Source organism: Neoarius graeffei, chromosome 10 (assembly GCF_027579695.1).
Source record: "Neoarius graeffei isolate fNeoGra1 chromosome 10, fNeoGra1.pri, whole genome shotgun sequence".
Taxonomy (NCBI): Eukaryota; Metazoa; Chordata; class Actinopteri; order Siluriformes; family Ariidae; genus Neoarius; species Neoarius graeffei.
This window is the reverse complement of record NC_083578.1, coordinates 6,612,071-6,638,356: the sequence shown is the minus strand read 5'-3', so window position 1 is coordinate 6,638,356 and position 26,286 is coordinate 6,612,071. Positions and strand designations below refer to the sequence as shown.

The following is a 26,286-nucleotide window of genomic DNA, read 5'->3' as shown; positions in this document are numbered from 1 at the left end:
AGTGTTATCTTTGGTGTCTTTGCTGCATCTCTGATTAATGCCCTCCTTGCCCAGTCTGTGAGTTTTGGTGGGCGGGGCCTTCTCTTGTCAGGTTTGTAGTGGTGCCATATTCTTTCCATTTTGCTATAATGGATTTAATGGCGCTCTGTGGGATATTCAAAGTTTGGGATATTTTTTATAACCCAACCCTGATCTATACTTCTCCACAACTTTGTCTCTGACCTGTTTGGAGGCTCCTTGGTTTTCATGTTGCTTGCTTAGTAGTGTAGCAGAGTCAGGGTCCTTCCAGAACAGGTTGATTTATACAGACATCATGTGACAGATCATGTGACACTTTGCACACAGGTGGATCTTCATCAACTAATTATGTGACTTATGGAGTGAATTGGTTGGACCAGCTCTTATTTAGGGGTTTCATACGAAAGGGGGTGAATACTTATGCACACTCCAGATTTCTGTTTTGCTTTTTTTTTTAATTATTGTTTGTGTCACAATAAAACAACAATGTGCACCTTTAAAGTGGTCGGCATGTTGTGTACCGGTAAATCAAATGGTGCTAACGCTCCACACATCCATTTAATTCCAGCTTATAATGCAACAAAACAGGACAAACACCAAGGGGGGTGAATACTTTTGCAAGACAGCTTATGTATATAATTTTAGACCACAGAATGATGTGTGATCTGGTCAGAAGGTGTGGATTATTTCTGTATGACTTGGTCAGTAGTTCCGGCTCTAATGTGCGTGACAGGATTATATTTATGCCCTCGTTCTAATACGTTACGGTTTCTATAGTAACAGCTCATACAGAGGGATTTGTACAGCGAGCGATACACATAATCTAGGACTCAAACAGATTTTAAAAAACATTTTTTAAACCTAGAAATGAGTGATTGATGATATGGTGAAGCTTGTCAGAGAGAGAGAGAGAGAGAGAGAGAGAGAGAGAGAGAGAACTAGCTTGTCTCTCAGACGTTCCATTACATTAAATTCACCTTTAAAACAATTAAAATGTGAGACGTGTCATTGATCAGTGTTCATTAGCAAACCAGTGTGTTATAAGTGCAATAACACAATCCACACCGTGTCGTTATCCTCTTCAGGGCGGTCACGGTATCACCCCACAATCACCCCACAATCACCCCACCGCACCATGGAATATTTAAATATTGTCTGGCTTTTTTTCATGGTATATCAGATATATTCCATTCAGCTAGCATGATACTGAACGAGTTGAAGACAAGTAGATGAATGGAATATATCTGATTGACGATGGAAAAAAAGCCAGACATTATTATTATTATTATTATTATTATTATTATTATACATACACATTCCTTTGGGTGTTCAACGCATTTTTCTCTTTCAAAATTCTCTCAAAATCTTCCGTATTTTGTAACGAAGCAAACCTGGCGGCCATGTTTGTTTACAAATTGTCACAGTCGCTCACTTGCTAGCACGTAAGTTTTACGTCTTTGACGTGTGACGCCATGTTGTCTTGACAACCATGCAATATCGTAAACTATATTCAACACTTATTCTCCATTGAGTAGAGTGATGTAATAATACACGTAGGATGAGCAATATGCTAACAATATTGCATTCTTATCTCATCTCATTATCTCTAGCGGCTTTATCCTGTTCTACAGGGTCGCAGGCAAGCTGGATCCTATCCCAACTGACTACGGGCGAAAGGCGGGGTACACCCTGGACAAGTCGCCAGGTCATCACAGGGCTGACACATAGACACAGACAACCATTCACACTCACATTCACACCTACGGTCAATTTAGAGTCACCAGTTAACCTAACCTGCATGTCTTTGGACTGTGGGGGAAACCGGAGCACCCGGAGGAAACCCACGCGGACACGGGGAGAACATGAACATTAACTCCGCACAGAAAGGCCCTCGCCGGCCACGGGGCTCGAACCCGGACCTTCTTGCTGTGAGGCGACAGCGCTAACCACTACACCACCGTGCCGCCCCATATTGCATTCTATCAAAGCAAATGAAAGAAACCCGCTAGAAGGGACTAGAACGCATGTTTTTATTCCATCAAAAAAGTGTCCAGTGTGTATAATAATATAAAATAATAAAGTGCTAAGAGATTTGAAAACTAGTTTTCTCAGAATGCACTGCAGCCAGGAAGCGTGAGTTGTTGCTGTTTTCTTGTAAAATTGTGACTTTTTAATCTCAGAATTTTTGAGCTTTTGTCTCACAAGTGTATGATTTTATAATCTTGGAGAATTCCAAAGTTTCTCTCTCGTAAACGTTCAACTTTAATCTTGGAAACTCTGAGGTTTTTTTCTTTAAAAAAAAACCCTACATTTAAAAAAAAAATTCAATAGCCTCAATATGCCATTGTAGCAATTTGCTGAACAATTATGATTTTTAATTTATTAATGAATGACACATTGTGATTTTTATCCGTCTATAGTATATCTGATATACTATGAAAAAAGCCAGCCAATATTATTATTATTATTATTATTATTATTATTGCATAAGTTTTACGTCCCCAACGTGTGACGTCATGTTGTCTTGACAACCGTGCAATATTGTAAACTATATTCAACACTCATTCTCCATTGGGTAGAGTGACGTACCGTAATACACATAGGATAAGCGATATGCTAACAATATTGCATGCTATCAAAGCAAATGAATGAAACCCGCTAGAAGGGAATAGAACACGTTTTTATTCCATCGAAAAAGCGTCCTTTGTGTGTAATAATATAAAAGAATAAAGTGCTAGTAGGAGTTAACTGACTGTAACTACTACACTGCGTCGTGTGCCGTGTGTTACTCTTCACTCATCCACCCGCATGCTGGTTAAATGACCATCGCATTCCAAGAAGCGGCAATTGGAAGCTACTTTCATTTATGATTTTCAAGAAATATCGAGTAAAAACATCCAGATGTTCAGAAATGCTTTACATTAATACAAACCGTGACGTGGTTAATGACCAGAACTACTAAGTAAAGCCGAGTCATTTCACATATACGCTTTCAATGCTTTGTTTTTGTCGCCGATGTTCTATGGAATCAATTTTGTGCCAAAATGTTCATACAATACTTTTGAAATATCAAACAAAAACGACAAATCAAAATACAAAAAAAAAAAAAAGTCAATTTTTTTAGACTGGCAAACAAATTGTACGTGTAATCGTGCAAAATATCAGTCTATTACTCTTCAGAAACCTTTTATTTTTGTTCCGCATCTTTCTCAGTTTTGTTTGACGTAATTTATTTTGGTTGCGATTCCAGCTTTCTCGTTTGCGCTCCCTGACTTTTTGCTTGCAGTTTTGGCACAAACTTCACGTGTGGGTGGGCTGTCCAGGAATGCATTCCCATTGGCTAACTTGTGTTTGACTGACAGCTACGCTCAGCCATTCCCTACTCGGATTCTGGCGGACTGTTTGACGAGTGACCGATCCATTGACGGTAAACAAGGATCGAGTGGACTTCAGTGACGACTATGATATTGAATTAATTCAACAAAGTGTAAGTGCGGGACAAATGTGTTGTATGTGTTGCAGTAGTGCACATTATGCAGGTGTTTCGTGGCAAGTCAAATGTTAGCCTTAGCTCCACTACCCAATATAATAGCTGTCTTGCTAACGTTAAACACGCCTGCATAATGTGCACTACTGCAATACATATAACACATCTGTCCCGCACTTACACTTTGTTGAATTAATTCAATATCATAGTCGCCACTGAAGTCCACTCGATCCTTGTTTACCGTCAATGGATCGGTCACTCGTCAAACAGTCTGCCAGAATCCGAGTAGGGAATGGCCGCAATAGCCTCCGGGGGAATGGCTGAGCGTAGCTGTCAGTCAAACACAAGTTAGCCAATGGGAATGCATTCCTGGACAGCCCACCCACACGTCAAGTTTGTGCCAAAACTGCAAGCAAAAAGTCAGGGAGCGCAAACGAGAAAGCTGGAATCGCAACCAAAATAAATTACGTCAAACAAAACTGAGAAAGACGCGGAACAAAAATAAAAGGTTTCTGAAGAGTAATAGACTGATATTTTGCACGATTGCACGAATAATTTGTTTGCCAGTCTAAAAAAATTGACTTTTTTTTTTTTTGTATTTTGACTTGTCGTTTTTGTTTGATATTTCAAAAGTATTTTATGAACATTTTGGCACAAAATGGATGTTCTACTAATTCGCTCGGACTAAAAACATAATTATCTTGTTTTTGTCGCTCTTTATTCTCCGTTCCCTTTTTCCCGCTCTGTCTCTTTGGGTGTGTTGTGTTCTCATATCCTGGAGGCGTTTATTTGATCTGGAACAAACTGAAGTGTGTTGATGAATCTGTCAGTCATTAAGGTACACATTCGAGAAAAAAGAAAGCACAACTTTATTCATCACACACGTGAAACTTCCTCTCTGCATTTAACCCATCTGAAGCAATGAGCGCACACACACACACACACACACCCAGAGCAGTGGGCAGCCATGCTAACAGCGCCCGGGGAGCAGTTGGGAGTTCGGTGCCTCGCTCAAGGGCACCTCAGCCCAAGGCCGTCCCATATTAACCTAACCGCATGTCTTTGGGGGAAACCGGAACACCCGGAGGAAACCCACGCGGACACGGGGAGAACATGCAAACTCCGCACAGAAAGGCCCTCGCCGGCCGCTGGGCTCGAACCCAGAACCTTCTCGCTGTGAGGCGACCGTGCTATCCAGTACACCGCCCAAGATAAGTGCGTGTTAATCGATTCACTCATCTCATCCTTAGATAACCCAAACTAGGACACATGAGAGTTTCTCCTTTATCTTCTTTTCTGCCTGTCTCTCTGTTTTTTCTCGGAAGAACATTGTGTACTTGGGTCCATCTCTGGCGCTCCCTTCTAGATGCCCTGCCCACTGATGGTCGGTGGCTATTTTACTCAGTGTAGTGAGAACTCTATAAGCAGCTCTTTCTCTGCAGAAGAAGTCGAGGTGTGGTGATTTGGCAGGTCAAGTCATGTGACAGATGGTGCTTGGATTCTGTCTGTCACGAACAAACAACTCGGATCTGAGCGACATGAAAGAATGCAGTTGACAATCTGGAGACATCGGGAGTAAAGCAGAGCTTGAGCTAACCAAATGGAGACAAGTCTTTATACCAGAGTGTTGTGTAGTCAGACATGGTGATTAGAGCTCGATCTGATTGACCTGATGGTGAGTGTTGGTTCAGAGCCCGCACCGTCCTGATGACAAGCTTGGGTTGTTATTCTTCTGGTCCATCCCATCAGCTGCTCCAGATCTACACTCCGTCCACACGTTCACTGATTATCCAGGACTCCAGCCTGGATTCACCAACTCACACACCTGAATACTACCACGCCTGTTTCCTGCTTAAACGGCTCAATCATGGATGTTATTTACGAAGTCTTTCCATGTTCACTTTATACAAATCGGAGTGTTATTGTGTTGCTTGGACAGCTCTGTTTGTCTCATCAACACTGAGACGTTATCGAAAGGAAAACTTCCATAACTCTCAAATTTAAATCCAGCAATTGAGTTCAGAAGCCACACCCTTCACCGAGTGCATTCATTCAGTGCCTTGCATAAGTATTCACCCCCTTGAACGTTCCATTATTGTGTAGCTTTACAACCTGGAGCTGAAATTGACTGAATTGAGATTTTGCTGTGTGACATGAAGAACCCATCATAGTGCGGTGAAGCGTGGTGGTGGGAGCATCGTGTTGAAGGATACTCTCTTGTCCTCTCGGTTTCTGAGTGGACGGCCTTCTCTCGACAGAGCTGCAGCTGTGCTTTTTATTCTTTCCTTTTTTTAATCATGGATATAATGTCACTCGATGAGGTAATCAAAGTTATTGTGCTTGTTTGTTTGTTTGTTGGAAGTTTTAATAAACAATCCTGGCTGGCGATTTTCCCGAACGTTACTTCGATATCTCCTTGCGGCTGTCATGATGCTGTTTGTGTCAGTAACGAGCTCTGGGTTCTCCCAGAAGTGGGTATATTTATACTGAGATCACATGACACTTTAATTGAGCGAATGACATCACTTCGGATCACAACGGAACTATTTTAGTGGCATTAAGAGTTATGAAGTCACACCGATGATTTTTATTTGTAAATAATTTTGATAGATATGTAGACCCACCCACTCCCACTCCACCACCCCCTGCGCACATACATGTGCGCACACACACACACACACACACACACACACACGTGCATATACACGTGTACTTCAGTTTCAGGATGTAACGCTACACAATATGGAGCTTCTGCAGGGGGGTGAATACTTATGCACAGCACTGTATCATGTTTGTGCTGTAATAAATGCAAAACCCAAGTAAAAGGATCTAAGGGAAGTGTACTTATTATAAACACACACACACACACACACACACCCCGTCTGATTGGGAAAGCAATTTCACTCTCAGTAAATAGAACGCGGCTCCTGCACTCTGTCTCTGTCTCTGTGTCTCTCGCTCGTCCCTCTCCCCGGGGCCTTCAAACACTCAATCTGCCTAACAACACCGTGTGTGTGTGTGTGTGTGTGTGTGTGTGTGTGTGTGTGTGTGTGATGGACTCTATCACTCTGACAGTTCCCACTATTCTTCTGTCTCCTGTCCATCTTTCATTTAATGGGACGCCCCGTTCCACTCTTTCTTCTCTCCTCGTCCTCTTCACTCCGGGAGGAAATCGAAATGTTCCCCTGAGAACAAAACACTGAAACTCTCTCTCTCTCTTTCCATCTCTCTCTCTCTGTCTCTTTCCATCTCTCTCTTTCTGTCTCTTTCCATCTCTCTCTTTCTGTCTCTTTCCATCTCTCTCTTTCCATCTCTCTCTCTCTCTGTCTCTTTCCATCTCTCTCTTTCCATCTCTCTCTCTCTCTCTGTCTCTTTCCATCTCTCTCTTTCTGTCTCTTTCCATCTCTCTCTCTCATATCCCTCCCTCCTCTCTTTCCATCTCTCTCTCTGTCTGTCTGTCTCTCAGCTCTCTCTCATATTATATATATCTGTTTCTCTCTCTCTTGCTCTCTCTCCTTTCGTTTTATTTTTTCCTCATGTTCTCTTCTTTGTCTCAATATTTTTCTTGCCTCTCTGTCTTCTTCCTCTTTCTCTGTATTTATTCTCCCCATGTCCTTTTTTTGTTTGTTTTCTTATCCACATTAATCTTCTGTCCTTCCTTCTTTCTCCACTCCTCTGTCTTTTTCTTCCCCTCGCTCGTGTCCTTTTCTATCGCTCTCTTCCTTTGTCTCTTGCCTCTTCTCCTTCTTTCTCTGCCCTTCTCTCATCTTATTCCTTTCTGATCTTCTCCCCTTCTTTGCCCTGTATCTGTTCTTGCCATCTTCTTAGCTATTGTTTATCTTCTCTTTTTCTCCTTTTCTTCTTTCTTGTCCATCTTTCTCTTATACTTGTTCCGTTGTTTTACTCTTTTCTTCATCTTTCACCTCGTTCTTTTCCTTTCATTCTGTATTTTTATTTTTCTGTCCAGCTTTCCTTTTGTGCTGTCTCTATCTGGATTCAGTTTTGTCGTCTCTCTCTCTCTCTCTCTCTCTCTCTCTCTCGTGCGTGTGTGCGCATGCTTTTTTTCTGAGCCTCAATGGAGCCTAAAGCATTATAATTATTCTCCCCAGTCAGGTGAGTGTGCAGTCAGAGCGCACACACACACACACACACACACACACACACACACACACACACACACTATATGAAAGGAAATAAATTGGCTTTTTGCTTCATATACCTGGGAAATGTCAAGTGGAATGGAGAACATGTATACATACAGGTATGTGTTTATTGTGTGTGTGTGTGTGTGTGTGTGTGTGTGTGTGTGTGTGTGTGTGTGTGAGAGAGAGAGAGAGTTTTTGTGAAATAAAAGTAAAGTGTTTTCAACTATTGTGAGAAATTAAGCTTCCAACAAATCTGACAGTGGAGATACAGACCATTGATTTATGGCACGCACACACGCACGCACACACACACACACACACACACACACACACACACACACACACCGGGTCCTGATGTGTCCAGTGTTGTCCATATGAAGGGAGTTTTGATTGATGACAGTAAACGATCATCGCCTTCCTGAAGCCGTCAGCATGCTGTAATTATTTATTATTGAGATTTTCATCATCAGGAGCAGAAACTCGCAGAAATTCACTGGGAGTCCCGAACAGAAAGAGGAAAGAAATTCAGGATTAAAGAAAAACAAAACTCAACAGACTGAAGGTGCAAGAAATTCTTAAACACCCCTCCCCCTCCCCCCCCCACACACACACAGAGTAAAGACACTCCTGAAAATTCAGATTCCATGAATTCCCAAATTAAGGAAATCCAGGTGAAATAAATTCTTAATCATTCTGTCTCGATTAATCCCAGCTGAAGTCGACCGACACACCTGACTCATGTTCACAGACATGAAAGATCCTTTTAGCAGAAAGACTGACTTGGATACTGACTCTGATAAGGAGACTGACTTTTTTATAATGAGTGACTGATAATGAAACTGACTCTGATTAGGACTGATTCTGATACTGACTCTGATAATGAAACTGACTCTGATTAGGACTGACTCTGATACTGACTCTGATAATGAAACTGACTCTGATACTGACTCTGATAACGAGACTGACTCTGATACTGAGACTGACTCTGATTAGGACTGACTCTGATACTGACTCTGATAATGAGACTGATTCTGATTAGGACTGACTGTGATAACGACACTGACTCTGATAACAAGGCTGACTGTGAGTATGATACTGACTCTGATTAGGACTGACTCTGATAATGAGACTGACTCTGATACGGATTCTAATAACAAGACTGACTCTGATTAGGAATGACTTTGATAACGAGGCTGACTCTGAGAATGAGAGTGACTCTGATTAGGAATGACTCTGATAATGAGACTGACTCTGATACGGATTCTATTAACAAGACTGACTCTGATTAGGAATGACTTTGATAATGCGGCTGACTCTGAGAATGAGAGTGACTCTGATTAGGAATGACTGATAAGGAGGCTGACTCTGAGAATGAGAGTGACTCTGATTAGGAATGACTTTGATAACGAGGCTGACTCTGAGAATGAGAGTGACTCTGATTAGGAATGACTTTGATAACGAGGCTGACTCTGAGAATGAGAGTGACTCTGATTAGGAATGACTTTGATAACGAGGCTGACTCTGAGAATGAGAGTGACTCTGATTAGGAATGACTTTGATAACGAGGCTGACTCTGAGAATGAGAGTGACTCTGATTAGGAATGACTTTGATAACGAGGCTGACTCTGAGAATGAGAGTGACTCTGATTAGGAATGACTTTGATAACGAGGCTGACTCTGAGAATGAGAGTGACTCTGATTAGGACTGACTTTGATAAGGAGGCTGACTCTGAGAATGAGAGTGACTCTGATTAGGAATGACTGATAAGGAGGCTGACTCTGAGAATGAGAGTGACTCTGATTAGGAATGACTTTGATAACGAGGCTGACTCTGAGAATGAGAGTGACTCTGATTAGGAATGACTTTGATAACGAGGCTGACTCTGAGAATGAGAGTGACTCTGATTAGGAATGACTTTGATAACGAGGCTGACTCTGAGAATGAGACTGACTCTGATTAGGAATGACTCTGATGATGAGACTGACTCTGAGACGGACTCTGATAATGAGACTGACTGAAGCAGAAGTGGTTACTCATATTCAGCTGGTTTATTTTTAATAAAATCTAAAATAAAGAATGTACAGAGCGATCGAATCTCAGCACTTGCTCTGGTTCGAGGCAGTAAACGTATGTTATGTATGTTAAAGGATGAAAAAAAGCCCACTGGGTGTGGCAGCAGCACTGATGGCAATTTCTCTGACTCAGAAACACGCTAAAGCTCCACAACTTTAACAGCACGCTGTTTTAAAGCGAGGAGATGAGAGTCGTCCACACCGCCGCCAACGGTCCGTCACTACGCTAACGTTAGAGTAACGTCAATTATCAGTGAGAACTTCTGCACTGCTGTTTGCTGATTTACACTGATCACGATAAGATGGCGTTTGGACTCGGAGATCGCTGCAGTGGATCAAACGCACCGTCCTCAAAACGCCTCGTGTCTCAGATGGAGCCATATGAGACGCTTTGCCATGGCGATGGGGCAAAACACAACGTTCTGTATGTTAAGGATATCTTCAGTTCATTATGAAACTGTGGCGGGAGAAATTGGACTATGGCGGGTCCCACAGTCGAGGTAATTAACGGGAGACAGTGGACTCAGATAACGGGACTGACTCAGATAACAGGACTGATAATGGCACAGTGAGGACAGCCTGAATTACTGCCTCTCAGCACAGAAAAGCCCGTCAGAGATCTGATCTCAGCAGGGAGAGGGTTTATTTAGTCTGTCCCTGTCTCCGTACCCACGCTGGTGGTTAAATCTGCTCGCCGATCCGATGCCTCCCACAGAGAGCCGCTCGGTCCGAGTGCTGAGTAGAAACGTTAAAACACTTACAGCACATCACCATAAATTAAAGACAAACACTAAGACGGGGTTGAAAGAATATTTCCGTATCTGCTGCCAATTTAAACTCCAACAGAACAGACGATTAGACGGCGAGTTAAAATGTACGTGCTGTACATCTGCATACGCACGATTTGTACACGACTCATATTCACAAACTGTGAGTTCCACGTTACCAGAGTAAAAGTAAGCGATCCAGTAGAGCGGATGAAACAGGAGCGAGTGCTGGAGTGAACAGAAAGTGCTTAATGGTGTGGAGGTCGGGTCGATGCTCTCGAACCTCAGAACCTCACTCTGTATCCTCCAGGGATTTCACGGATTACATCACAGCCGCAGAGTCGCATCATTACACGTGGGACGCTCAGCCGGGACAGCCGTGTCTCGCCGTACTGTAGGAAAGTGCTGGGTTCTGATTGGACAGAAAGAACACGTGTTATGATTCTGATTGGTCCACCAGACAAATCCCCGTCTATGAGCTGTTACTATAGAAACGCTAAATTATTCAAACAAGGGTATTAATATACAGTATGTAAACCCATTGTTATACACAAATACTACACACCTTCTGACCAATCAGATTCGAGCATTTCACTGCACTGTGATGTAACAGTAACTCTGTAACAGCAGCTACTAGTCACAGGTTTATATTAATGTACTAACGTTCTTTTTTTTTCCTTTTATTTCTGCAGTATTTTATGTATTTTAGTGTGATTGCTCTGGAGTTTCCCTGTCTGTTGTGTGATATTGTATTGTACTTCATGTACAGGACCACAGGGAGAATAGCTAACAGAAATGTCAAGCTAATTGTGGATCCAAATAAAGTCAAAGTCAAAGTTAACGTTCCTGTTCAAAGACTTCATCGTTTCTATCGGAGCGTGTTAAAACGGTGTGTAATCGTCGATTTGCCTTTTGGAAGGAAACAGAACAGGATAAAGCGGCTAGAGATGATGAGATGAGATGAGATGAGATGAGATGAGATGAGATGAGATGAGATGAGATGAGATGTAATTTTATGAAAAAAATGGGAAAAAAAATCTAGAATACATTATGAAGCAAATCTAAAGGTACATTTTATGATTTACCCCCCAAAAAAGTGAGATAAAAACAGTTTTTCCACGAAATCGAGTCGTACATGAGCTGATAGCTGATGAGTCGCGTAGCACCGAGTTGTCTATAATCCATGTACGACAAGATTGAGTGGAATAACTGTTTTATTCTCTCCACATTCACTGGATTTTGAGAAACAGAGCATTTTTATTTTTTGCAAATTCGATGAAAAAAAAACTTTATACAAAACGTCCAACAAAATAATTTCCGCTTAGAATGTAAACAAACCAGCGACATGACAGGAGCAATTTGTGAAAAATGTGATAATAATAATAATAATTCTTGATTTTTTTTTAAAGATACGTTCTTCCCATCAAATACCTTCATTCCATATTTTGTTGCTTTTTTCTTTGTATTTTGGGGGGTTTTCTTCTAGCCTGGCTAACACGACTTCAAAGCTCTCCGAGCATTTGGTCTGGCCAAGCTATTAATTAAGCCAAACCGTTTCCCAGAGCCCGTGGTTGACCCGCCTCCCTGAAATGCCTCAGTTTGCTACTGGTCGAAGCCAGAAAAGGCTGTGAAGAAGCTTAAACCAATCACATCACTCTTTCCTCTGACGTATGTGACGCGACAGAAACTGCTTGAGTAACAGAAAGAAGATAAATACCTCCAGGGCTGCTCTTTGCTCCGTTTTCAATGAGAACTTCCTGTTGAATGCTTTCAATACAGCATCTACCGCTGTGTTAAAGGCTTGCCGCTGCTCCATGTTCGTGATGTGAATGAAGCGCTTCCGGCATAGATTCTGTAAACAATCTATGGCTTCCGGTCGCAGTTCTACTACGTCAGTGCCTTGAACACGCCTCTACCCAGGGCCGTTGGAGATGCTCAAAGTTGATTGGTTCCCGATTTTTCGGGAGCTCGGAAATGCTGTAGATAGCCTGCCTGGCCAGACTAAGCTCGGAAGAGGCCCTCGTGTTGCGTCACGCTTAGGATGGGCGGGCCCAGGCTAGTTTGTTCGTCTTCTTCGTTAGTGTTTTTTGGCGGTTGGCAAACCAACTTAAACGTGCATTACTGCCACCTACTGGGCTGCAGTGTGGAACAGGAGCTATCAGGGGCATGTTATGGCAAGTCTAATCTCATCTCATTATCTCTAGCCGCTTTATCCTGTTCTACAGGGTCGCAGGCGAGCTGGAGCCTATCCCAGCTGACTACGGGCGAAAGGCGGGGTACACCCTGGACAAGTCGCCAGGTCATCACAGGGCTGACACATAGACACAGACAACCATTCACACTCACATTCACACCTACGCTCAATTTAGAGTCACCAGTTAACCTAACCTGCATGTCTTTGGACTGTGGGGGAAACCGGAGCACCCGGAGGAAACCCACGCGGACACGGGGAGAACATGCAAGCTCCGCACAGAAAGGCCCTCGCCGGCCACGGGGCTCGAACCCGGACCTTCTTGCTGTGAGGCGACAGCGCTAACCACTACACCACCATGCCGCCTGTTATGGCATGTTACAAAAAATAAAGAAAAAATCGGAGTCCTCGTCCCCAATTTACGAGTCTGAATGAGTTAATGTACGAGTCCGAGTCCGATTCTGAGTCATCACTGCTCAAGTCCAAGTCAAATCACAAGTCCTTAAAATTAGGGAACAATTTATACTCAAATACTACAACCCCAATTCCAAAAAAGTTGGGACAAAGTACAAATTGTAAATAAAAACAGAATGCAATGATGTGGAAGTTTCAAAATTCCATATTTTATTCAGAATAGAACATAGATGACATATCAAATGTTTAAACTGAGAAAATGTATCATTTAAAGAGAAAAATTAGGTGATTTTAAATTTCATGACAACAACACATCTCAAAAAAGTTGGGACAAGGCCATGTTTCCCACTGCGAGACATCCCCTTTTCTCTTTACAACAGTCTGTAAACGTCTGGGGACTGAGGAGACAAGTTGCTCAAGTTTAGGGATAGGAATGTTAACCCATTCTTGTCTAATGTAGGATTCTAGTTGCTCAACTGTCTTAGGTCTTTTTTGTCGTATCTTCCGTTTTATGATGCGCCAAATGTTTTCTATGGGTGAAAGATCTGGACTGCAGGCTGGCCAGTTCAGTACCCGGACCCTTCTTCTACGCAGCCATGATGCTGTAATTGATGCAGTATGTGGTTTGGCATTGTCATGTTGGAAAATGCAAGGTCTTCCCTGAAAGAGACGTCGTCTGGATGGGAGCATATGTTGCTCTAGAACCTGGATATACCTTTCAGCATTGATGCTGTCTTTCCAGATGTGTAAGCTGCCCATGCCACATGCACTAATGCAACCCCATACCATCAGAGATGCAGGCTTCTGAACTGAGCGCTGATAACAACTCGGGTCGTCCTTCTCCTCTTTAGTCCGAATGACACGGCGTCCCTGATTTCCATAAAGAACTTCAAATTTTGATTCGTCTGACCACAGAACAGTTTTCCACTTTGCCACAGTCCATTTTAAATGAGCCTTGGCCCAGAGAAGACGTCTGCGCTTCTGGATCATGTTTAGATACGGCTTCTTCTTTGAACTATAGAGTTTTAGCTGGCAACGGCGGATGGCACGGTGAATTGTGTTCACAGATAATGTTCTCTGGAAATATTCCTGAGCCCATTTTGTGATTTCCAATACAGAAGCATGCCTGTATGTGATGCAGTGCCGTCTAAGGGCCCGAAGATCACGGGCACCCAGTATGGTTTTCCGGCCTTGACCCTTACGCACAGAGATTCTTCCAGATTCTCTGAATCTTTTGATGATATTTTGCACTGTAGATGATGATATGTTCAAACTCTTTGCAATTTTACACTGTCGAACTCCTTTCTGATATTGCTCCACTATTTGTCGGTGCAGAATTAGGGGGATTGGTGATCCTCTTCCCATCTTTACTTCTGAGAGCCGCTGCCACTCCAAGATGCTCTTTTTATACCCAGTCATGTTAATGACCTATTGCCAATTGACCTAATGAGTTGCAATTTGGTCCTCCAGCTGTTCCTTTTTTGTACCTTTAACTTTTCCAGCCTCTTATTGCCCCTGTCCCAACTTTTTTGAGATGTGTTGCTGTCATTAAATTTCAAATGAGCCAATATTTGGCATGAAATTTCAAAATGTCTCCCTTTCGACATTTGATATGTTGTCTATGTTCTATTGTGAATACAATATCAGTTTTTGAGATTTGTAAATTATTGCATTCCGTTTTTATTTACAATTTGTACTTTGTCCCAACTTTTTTGGAATCGGGGTTGTACAAGCCTGGTAACGCATGCTGCCATTTTCTTCATCTTCGTCTTTTTCAGGGTTTTTTTAAAGGTTGGCAAACCAACGTAAAGGTGCATTACTGCCACCAACTGGGCTGGAGTGTGGAACTATAAATCAGAATCAGAAAAAGCTTTACTGCCAAGTAATTGTTGCAACTACAAGGAATTTGGCTTGGAGTTAAGGTGTTAAATAAATAAATACTAAATAAAGACAATCTATTTGAATAAAGGGGAAAAAAGGAGCTATATAAAAACGGTCTATTCTAAGATATTAAGAAATAAGTACTAAATAAACAAGATAAAAATAAGATAAAATAAATAAACAACTGAGCAACTGTGCAAATCAGATAAGATAAGATAAACAAACGTGCAAGTCAGGTAAAGAATAAGATAAAATATGCAAATCAGATAAACGACTGGGAGGGGCAGAGTAAATGGGGTCACTGTTCTTGTTCATTGAGGTGGGGGGGCAGAGTGGGTCAGGAGTCTGAGGTATGGTACGGGGGGGCAGAGTAAGTGGGGGTCACTGGTCATGTTTACGAGGCCAGCAGTGGTTTTTCTTTTAGCTATTTCTGTTTCTTTTAAATAATTGATGATAAAGTGATATATCTGACTTGATGCGCTCCGTCATTTTGTTTTTCTCTACTTATGGTACAACCCCGATTCCAAAAAAGTTGGGACAAAGTACAAATTGTAAATAAAAATGGAATGCAATAATTTACAAATCTCAAAAACTAATATTGTATTCACAATAGAACATAGACAACATATCAAATGTCGAAAGTGAGACATTTTGAAATTTCATGCCAAATATTGGCTCATTTGAAATTTAATGACAGCAACACATCTCAAAAAAGTTGGGACAGGGGCAATAAGAGGCTGGAAAAGTTAAAGGTACAAAAAAGGAACAGCTGGAGGACCAAATTGCAACTCATTAGGTCAATTGGCAATAGGTCATTAACATCACTGGGTATAAAAAGAGCATCTTGGAGTGGCAGCGGCTCTCAGAAGTAAAGATGGGAAGAGGATCACCAATCCCCCTAATTCTGCGCCGACAAATAGTGGAGCAATATCAGAAAGGAGTTCGACAGTGTAAAATTGCAAAGAGTTTGAACATATCATCATCTACAGTGCATATCATCATCAAAAGATTCAGAGAATCTGGAAGAATCTCTGTGCGTAAGGGTCAAGGCCAGAAAACCATACTGGGTGCCCGTGACCTTCGGGCCCTTAGACAGCACTGCATCACATACAGGCATGCTTCTGTATTGGAAATCACAAAATGGGCTCAGGAATATTTCCAGAGAACGTTATCTGTGAACACAATTCACCGTGCCATCCGCCGTTGCCAGCTAAAACTCTATAGTTCAGAGAAGAAGCCGTATCTAAACACGATCCAGAAGCGCAGACGTCTTCTCTGGGCCAAGGCTCATTTAAAATGGACTGTGGCAAAGTGGAAAACTGTTCTGTGGTCAGACGAATCAAAATTTGAAGTTCTTTATGGAAATCAGGGACGCCGTGTCATTCAGACTAAAGAGGAGAAGGACGGCCCGAGTTGTTATCAGCGCTCAGTTCAGAAGCCTGCATCTCTGATGGTATGGGGTTGCATTAGTGTGTGTGGCATGGGCAGCTTACACATCTGGAAAGACACCATCAATGCTGAAAGGTATATCCAGGTTCTAGAGCAACATATGCTCCCATCCAGACGACGTCTCTTTCAGGGAAGACCTTGCATTTTCCAACATGACAATGCCAAACCACATGCTGCATCAATTACAGCATCATGGCTGCGTAGAAGAAGGGTCCGGGTACTGAACTGGCCAGCCTGCAGTCCAGATCTTTCACCCATAGAAAACATTTGGCGCATCATAAAATGGAAGATACGACAAAAAAGACCTAAGACAGTTGAGCAACTAGAATCCTACATTAGACAAGAATGGGTTAACATTCCTATCCCTAAACTTGAGCAACTTGTCTCCTCAGTCCCCAGACGTTTACAGACTGTTGTAAAGAGAAAAGGGGATGTCTCACAGTGGGAAACATGGCCTTGTCCCAACTTTTTTGAGATGTGGTGTTGTCATGAAATTTAAAATCACCTAATTTTTCTCTTTAAATGATACATTTTCTCAGTTTAAACATTTGATATGTCATCTATGTTCTATTCTGAATAAAATATGGAATTTTGAAACTTCCACATCATTGCATTCCGTTTTTATTTACAATTTGTACTTTGTCCCAACTTTTTTGGAATCGGGGTTGTACGGTATATGAGCTGATATCCTAGTAGTAGATTAGCCAATCAGAGCGTGTGATTGCTCATATCCAGTGAATGTGGATAGAATAATTAATTATATTTGTGTTGAAATTATCCTGATTTTTTTTTACAAATACTATAATTTTATACCAAAAAAAAAGAAAAAAAAACATTATGAAGTAAATATAAAGGTACAGTTTATGATTTACAAACAATCTGATATTTGTGGTTATAAAATGGAAGCTTGTTGTTGTTTCTCCTTCCTGACGGGATAATCTACAGAGCTCCGGAAGGGACAGGGTTTGAAATGTACTTTTTTTTTTTAACCCTGTCCCTTCCATCCTTCCAGGCCCCTGTGGTTGTGATCCAACACTGACACGAAATCCAGAACGATCAAAAAGTACCACGGATTCATTTCCTCTTGTGTTTCTTCTTCTCCATTTCACTCTTCCACAGAAGTGGGCTTCGTCTGAGCGCCGCTGTAAAAACCCTCTGCAGCTCTTTTTCTCCTTCTGTACTTAGGAAAGTGCCAAACGAGCAACTCTCTCTCTCTCTCTCTCTCTCTCTCCATCCCTCCTTTCACCTGCCATCCTCTGTTCTGTCACCGCTTGCTGCAGTTGTACCTGCAAGAGAAGTTTTTATTGTTTCAAAGTCATCGCCTCCTCTCTCTGTCTCTCACACACACACACACACACACACACACACACACACACACACACACACACACACACACACACACACACAGCCCCAATCTCTCCCACTGCTCATATCAAGGAGAAATGCAAATTTTTCTTGTTTATTCAAGAACAAATATTGTCATGTTGGAATTGTGCTTTTGCTTGCTCAGACGTTTTGCTCTCGCTCTGATGGACTGCTTACATAAGCGCTCGGAACTCGGCCGACGTCCCAAACGCTGCCGTATTTCACACACTTTAATGTGCACTTCGGCTGTAAGTGGAAACCGCTGCACTTTTCCCTCCATCCTAATTGACATAAATCTGAAATATGAATGATCACTAAGAGGTCACACTGCGTCTGCAGCGTCCACTGGGGCGTAATTCACTTACAAAACACCACTCGGAGCAGTACGTGTGTGTGTGTGTGTGTGTGTGTGTGTGTGTGTGTGTGTATGAGAGAGAGAGAGGTGAGGGTGAGGGACCGGTGTCTCCAACTTCTTCCAGTTATTTGAAATTCTCCTCTCAGACTTGAAGCAGCAGATATAAAGTGCTGCGCGTCTCTGCAGCTCAGCCGCGAGATCCGATCTCACATCCTGACATTAAAGCTGACATTTTGATGGTGAACATTTCAAACCTCCCCTTCGGTGTTTCATCGCAAAGCGAACATGATACAGGAGAGCAGACGCAGAACTGAGCTTTCTGGATCACACACAGAACCTCTGTTCCTCTCATGCCCCTTTTCCACCAAAGCAGTTCCAGGGCTGGTTCGGGGCCAGTGCTTAGTTTGGAACCGGGTTTTCTGTTTCCACTGACAAAGAACTGGCTCTGGGGCCAGAAAAACCGGTTCCAGGCTAGCACCAACTCTCTACTGGGCCAGAGGAAAGAACCGCTTACGTCAGCGGGGGGGCGGAGTTGTTAAGACCGACAGCAATAACAAGACCGCGAAAGATCGCCATTTTTAAGCGACGAGAAGCAGCAGCTGTACAAACACGAAGTCATTTATTATTATTGTTGTTGCTGCTGCTGCTTCTTCCGTGTTGTTTTTGCTTTGATATTCGCGCCAAGGTTTATGCAAACGTAGCGACGTAACTGACGTATACAGCGACGTAATGACGTGGCTTCCCTTAGCACCGCGAGCTATGGAAAAGCAAACTGGTTCTCAGCTGGCTCGCAAGTTGAACGAGTTGTGAACCAGCACCAGCACTGACCCCGAACCAGCCCTGGAACTGATTTGGTGGAAAAGGGGTATCAGAATGGCGTCTCTCACAGCTGTGACGCATCACTGTGTAAACAACAACATCATTAATTATTCATCTGGACACACTGCGAATGATCCACCCAGGCTCCGCCCACATATCCTGTTTATCATATCGGGTTTTTTTTTTCCTTTGAGCGTTTTGGCCTTTCGTCCACACAAATGACCCTTTGGACTTCTCTTTTCCGCTTCCTCCACTTTTTTTTTTTAATCCAGTTCTTTGCGATGTTTCCATTTTTTTTAAGTCTGGAATTTTCTTCTTAGCTGATCTGAATGTTTTGGGGTTTTTTTTAATTCTATGTTTTTCTTAAATATTAAAATAAAGTTAGTGTTAAAGTCAAAAAAGTCTCTCCTCTTCTCCTGTCCTCTCTTCTCTTTTCCTCTCCGCTTCTCCTTTCCTCCTTCTGTCTTCTTCACTCCTCTCCTCTCTTTTCCTCTCCTCTTCTCCTCCTTCTCTCCTCCTCTCATATTCTTCTTTTCCTCTCTCCTCGTCTCTCCTCTCCTCTTCTCTCCTCCCCTGTCCTCTTCTCCTCTCTTTTTCTTCTCCTCCTCTCATCTCTCCTCTCCTCCTCTTCTCATATTCTTCTCTTTTCCTCTCTCCTTCACTCCTCATCTCTCCTCTGCTGTCCTCTTCTCCTCTTTTCCTCTCTCCTCTCTCTTCTCCTCTCCTCATCTCTCCTTTCCTCTCTTCTCCTCTCCTTCTCCTCCTCTCTCCTTCTCCTCATCTCTCCTTCTCCTCCTCTCTCCTTCTCCTCATCTCTCCTCTCCTTGTCTCTCCTCTCTTCTTCTCTTCTCCTCTCCTTATCTCTCCTCTCCTTCTCCTCCTCTCTCCTTCTCCTCATCTCTCCTCTCCTTGTCTCTCCTCTCTTCTTCTCTTCTCCTCTCCTTCTCTCTCCTTCTCCTCATCTCTCCTCTCCTTGTCTCTCCTCTCTTCTTCTCTTCTCCTCTCCTTCTCCTCCTCTCTCCTTCTCCTCATCTCTCCTCTCCTTGTCTCTCCTCTCTTCTTCTCTTCTCCTCTCCTCCTCTCCTTCTCCTCATCTCTCCTCTCTTCTTCTCTTCTCCTCTCTCTTCTTCTTTCCTCTTCTATTCTCTCTCCTCTTTGATTTTTTCCTCATACTCCTCTGCTCTCTCTCTCTCTGAGTGTTAATGGAGTCTGATGTGTTTTGACACATGTTCAGGTTTTAATCATGCGGTCGTGTCACACTTCAAAGCTTTGAGTGTAAACTGTAAAAGGTTCTCGGATCAGTCAGAGCTTTGTGTCTGGGATCATTAAAACATAAAAGAGAAGCTTTGGTTGTTGTTGTTGTTTTACAGCAACCAATTAATGAATTTTTTTTTATTACTTTTAGTTATTTCAGAAGCATTTTTTCTGTCGTCTACTGAAATGATAGAAAATGGTTTGCAAATAAAACTGATTACTTCCTGTCTGTTTTTGTCTCTGAGGATTAACCTTCAGATTTTAGTGCATGACTGGTACATAAATATTATCAGGGACTTTACTGTGGTCAGCGTAATTGATATGCGTGTGTGTGTGTGTGTGTGTGTGTGTGTGTGTGTGTGTGTGTGTGTGTGTGTGTGTGTGTGTGTGTTTCAGGGTGGAGCCCGGGTGGCAGAGGGTGGTGCAGGTGGATCTGGAGATGGATGTGATCATGGACTCAGTGGGCAGTGGGCTGATCTCGTGGATGGTGGAGTATCCGGGCATCAGAGTGACGTCCGACGAAACCGAGACAAAAATCCACATCGTCCAGAGAGAGCTGGCCGGCATCGTCCCTCTCGCCATGGTGAGCTCTCTCTCTCTCTCTCTCTCTCTCTCTCTCTCTCACACACACAGAATTTAAAGATTGTAGCACAAGCAGAAAAAATAAGGCATGAGATAAGATCATGAAATATTCATATTCTCGTCATGACCATCAAAAAGAGGTGGAGTTAAAATTAATAAAACTAATTAAAGTGTCCTGACATTTTCATTATGATTCATGAGCATTTTTAGCGACTCTGGTGTCTGAGTGGTTTTTGCAGATGTTCTGTTGATTCTGTTTATGACGCGATGTTTTGTTTGGGATGATGTGTCTGATCTCGTCTGATTCACGTTCGAATGCGCCATGGATAAAATATTTAAATGAGCTGTTTTTATTTCATGTTAAGGTGCGTTCTGTATCTCAGTGGGTTTTACAAAACATTATTCATCTCCAGCCTCCATGAAGAACAGGGAAAAAAATCCCCCTACAAAAAATAGGGAGAAACCCGATGAGGAACATTTGGGTCACAAATATATTCCAGATTAAACTCTTCACACTCCTGGATCACAGAACATCAACAAGAGCAGTTTTATAGGTGTGTCCTATAATTAATTTACTCCTGGTTGCCATGGTTTCAACGGTATCACCGGAATAGTGCGAGATCCACTAGAACTTATAACAAGCCACCGATTTGATCACAAAACTTCAAGTTTAGTTGCTTATTCTCTTCTCATGCATACAAAGATAAACTTCTCTCACTTGCTCCGCCCACTTTTGTGCCACTCATTCTGCTTCCCGTTGCTAGAAATCTCCAGCTCTGAGTGAAATGAGGTTCGGCAGCGCTGCAGTTATTACATCCGACTCTGACGGAGTCTGCAGGAAATGAAGGAAACTCAGCAGCTGGTCCAGATTTTAGTTTTCAAGCAGCGTTTTTAGAGAATCCTCTAGAACACACACAACGTTCCACGCTAGATTAAATCCCGAGCTTATACGGTACGCAATACCAGCTTTTAAAGTGCCTTATTTCCCTTTTATCCTTTTACTGTTTGTTTTTACGTCTCGCTGCGTGAGATTCGATACAGAGAGAACGGTGGAGAAGGAGCAGGCCAGGTGTCTGTGTAATGACGTGGAGGTCTTTTAGGACTCATGAGGAAATAATGAGTGATAATCAGAGCTGATGTGATGAACACTGCGTAATTCCGATCCGATGGTGAACATCAACGTTCTGTGGAAAGCGTGTTGCATAGCAACGTATTAAACTTTCACTTTCACTTGAATGCTCTGCATCACATTCTGCACCATCGCATCTCAAACACTACAGTATTAGAATAAGATCAATATGGAATAAACAGTTTTACACTTTTTTTAAACATGTTGAACAAAGCCTGGTTCATGCAGCTGCAAACACAATCAGAACCGCAAGTCACGTGGTAACGTACCATGTTTTTTAGGCTTTTTGTAGTACATTACCATGTGACTTGCAGCACCTGATACGGTGTTATGCACCTCCTCACACTGTATCAAGTCCAATCGTCTTGATGCTGAATTGAATCATATTGGATCAAATCGAATCACATTGATGCTGAATTGAGTCATGCTGGATCAAATTGAGTCGTATTGGTGCTGAATCAAATCATATTCGATCAAATCATACTGGTGCTGAATTGAACCATACTGGGTCAAATTGAATCGTATCATGCTGAGTCAAATCACATTGGTGCTGAATCGAATCACGTTGGATCACACTGAATCATATCTGTGCTGAATCAAATCATATTGGATCAAATTGAATCAGATGGGTGCTGAACGAAATCATAATGGATCAAGTCAAATCGCATTAGTGCTGAATTGAATCATATCGGATCACAATGAATCATATCTGTGTTGAATCAAATCATATTGGCTCAACTGAATCATCTTGGTGCTGGATCAAACCATATTGGATGAAGTCAAATCACGTTGGTGTTGAATTGAATTGAATTATGTTGGATCAAATTGAATCATATTGGTGCTGAATTGAATCATACTGGATCAGATTGAATCGTATCATTCTGAATCAAATCATATTGAACCAAACTGAATCAGCTGGGTGCTAAACCAAATCATATTGGATCAAGTTGAATCACGTTGATGCTGAATTGAATCCTGTTGGATCAAACTGAATAATCTTGGTGCTGAATCAAACCATATTAGATTAAGCTGAATCACACTGATGCTGAATCGAATCATGTTGGATCAAATTGAATCATCATGGTGCTGAATTGAATCATATCAGACCAATTCAAATCATGTTCGTGCTGAATCGAGTCATGTTGGATCAAATTGAATCATGTTGATGCTGAATTGAATCATACTGTGCTCACTGTTACTTATATTATATTTATAGTTATTTATATTTACTATTTCATCTTTGCACTATGCACCATATTGCACCTAAAGGGAAATCCTTTCTGTGATAAACAGCTAAAATCCAGATTCATATATCAGTAATATCACTTGTAAAATATCTGAACACTTACAGTATACCGTCATTCTGTGCACACCAGGGGCGATTTCTCAGAGACAACAAGGGAAGCCGAGCTTCCCCTAAAATTCTCTCCCCAAACTGCGGCATCTATGACATTGAATTCTCATTAAAACAATAACTTGCATAACATAATATATGCCCAAGATTGTATTTACGTTCATAACTATCCTGTAACTTATTTGAGTGATGTCTGACGAACTTGCAGTTCGCTATGAGAATCACCTTTGCTGCCAGGCTGTAACCAGCTTTGCCAGATACTGCTGACGTTTTCCAGCCAAAATATGTTCAAAACCCGCCAAAATGCACTCAAAACCGCCCAATCTGGCAACACTGGCTGTAACCTTTCTTATTTCAATGGGCTCTATGGCTGGCAGCCGGGTATCCGTTGCAGTCTATGAGACGGCTCTGAACAGCCAATTTCGGCTAGTTGTTATTGGTTAAAATCGACAAAATCGTCACTTCCAGGGAAGCCGGGCTTCTCTGGGACTAAACGAGACAGTGGGAGGGGCAAGAAGCCGGGCTGATGAAGGATTATTGGAGGTAGTGTTTGAAAGACATGAGGAGGGCGGGCTCTGTACTTCGGTGTCAGCGAGGAACACGGAAGCATGATCAGTCAGTCCCTAGCGGATGTCGAGAAAGTGTAGTTGTGTGCCAAAGTGCTGTCCGAATTTCTTTTCATATAAACATTTCTTCTCATTGATGTCTCTGTACATTACTCTGTAAATAAATGTAAATATTACTCGTTGTGCTCCGTTAACTTTCATCCATTCTATCAGTTTGATCATTCGCGAATTCACTCATTTATTTCATTTGTAGTTCAATCTGGTTGTAGGCTAGCTTGAGCCTTATTGGGATCTGCAGTGCTAGCTGCTAACAGAAATTGGTGAAGTCTCTGGAAAGCACAACCAGCTGGTATGACAGGGTCACAGACCATTTTCTGGAAAAGGAGCGGAGGGCAGAATTTGTATATAAATAGTGTTCATGTTCATGAATCTGAAGTGTGTATATTGTTCAGTAATGTTAAGAGAATGGTGGGCTCTGTGTTATAGGTTATACCTGGGTATAATATTCAAGGTTCAGTGTGTTGCATAGCCTACCTGGTTATGAATTTCCAGACTGTGTTGCAGAAGATGTTCAAGGATGTGTTGCACAGCTGGGTGTTGTGTTAAAGACTCTGTGTTGCATATCAGGGTATGATGTTCAAGGCTCTTCGTTGAATAGCCAGTGATTTTTGGATGTTTGATATTTTTGATTAAGGATATGAGGCGCTAGCCTAGCAAGCCAGACTATAACATGAAATGTACAAGCAAAAATACTTTCTGCCACTAGGTAGGGTTGTCTAGTTCACTGTGCTAATGGGGCACACCTTTCTATGCTTTGATATCCGGCCTACAGGTTTTACGATGAATGCGTAAAATGGGCTTCCCCTGTTTTAAAAACCAGCAGCCGCCACTGCTGCACACTGTATACTTTATATTTATTTAACTATTCCATACTTGACTTACCTGGATTACTTTGCACTATGCACCTATTTTGTTGTTGTTGTTTGCTTGTTTGATTTTGTGTCTACGCTTTTTTATCTGTTTTGTACTATGAGAGCTAAGTGAACCGGAGTCAAATTCCTCGTGTGTGTCCACATACCTGGCAATTAAAGTGTTTCTGTTTCTGATACTGGATCAAATTGAATCGTATCTGTGCTGAATCAAATCATATTGGATCAAGTCGAATCACATTAGTGCTGAATCGAATCATGTTGGATCCCATCGAATCATATTGGTACTGAATTGATTGATATTGGATAAAATCAGATGCATGGTTTTTTTGTTTTGTTTTTTTCTGTGAAGCTGGTTTGGTTACTGCAGCAGGAATGTAAGGGTTCAGGTTCTGCTACAGATTGTTTTTGGTACATCATAACTTTCTGTACCTTGTAGCTGTTATCACTGAAGTTTTTTCTCTCACCTTCTACATGTTACACTGCTGCTGAAATGGAAACACTGTCATGTAGTGCTCGCATCAGAGCTGTCACTGCTGTGTACTGAGATAGAGAGAGAGATCCACTCGTATCTGTACCATACACCCACTTCACACAAACTACTGTACAGAGAATAAACTGTCTCCCATATAATACCAGCTCAGTGATGGCCATATGGTGGTGCCTTTTCACTGAACAGGGGGCCAATACTTTGTGCAGCACCACAGATGGATTATAGACAGTAAGCACAGAACTACTAAGTAAGCTGTATGATAATCAAACCTGAAATTAAGGGTGTAAAGAAAAACAATTTGGATTGGAAAATCAGGTGAAGAGTTTACGACATGGCTACGTCGATAAACACGCAGAGATCCGAGTCAGAATCGAGAACAAAAATGATTCCGAATCAAAACTGAATCTAACAAGTGATATTGTTATTGGTGCTCAACTGAATCATATCGGGTCCAGTCAAATCATATTGGTGCTGAATTGAATCATACTGGATTAAACTGAATCCTATTGTCCTGAATCAGATCATATTAGATCAAATTGAATCATATTGGATTAAATTGAATCATATTGTGCTGAATCGAACCAATCAAATTGAATTGAAGATGATGAATCAAAACATACTGGATCAAATCATAGTGGATGAAATTGAATCATAGTGGTACTGAATTTAATCATATTGGATCAAATCAAATCATACTGGATTAATGCATCCATCCATTATCTGTAGCTGCTTATCCTGTACAGGGTCGCAGGCGAGCTGGATCCTATCCCAGCTGACTACAGGCGAAAGGCGGGGTACACCCTGGACAAGTCTCCAGATCATTGCAGGTCTGACACATAGACACAGACAACCATTCACACACACATTCACACCTAGGGTCAATTTAGAGTCACCAGTTAACCTAACCTGCATGTCTTTGGACTGTGGGGGAAACCGGAGCACCCGGAGGAAACCCACGCAGACACGGGGAGAACATGCAAACTCCACACAGAAAGGCCCTCGCTGGCCACGGGGC

The 26,286-nt window shown here is 42.1% G+C and overlaps 1 protein-coding gene across 1 annotated transcript in view; it reads left to right on the top strand.

Moving 5' to 3' along the window:
* si:dkeyp-14d3.1 (transmembrane protein 132C) overlaps positions 1–26,286 on the top strand; it is a 464,566-nt gene that overhangs the window by 304,008 nt on the left and 134,272 nt on the right. Inside the window, exon 4 of the mRNA XM_060931177.1 lies at positions 20,615–20,801. Coding sequence (XP_060787160.1) covers positions 20,615–20,801 — 187 coding nt within the window. The remainder of the gene's footprint in view (positions 1–20,614; positions 20,802–26,286) is intronic.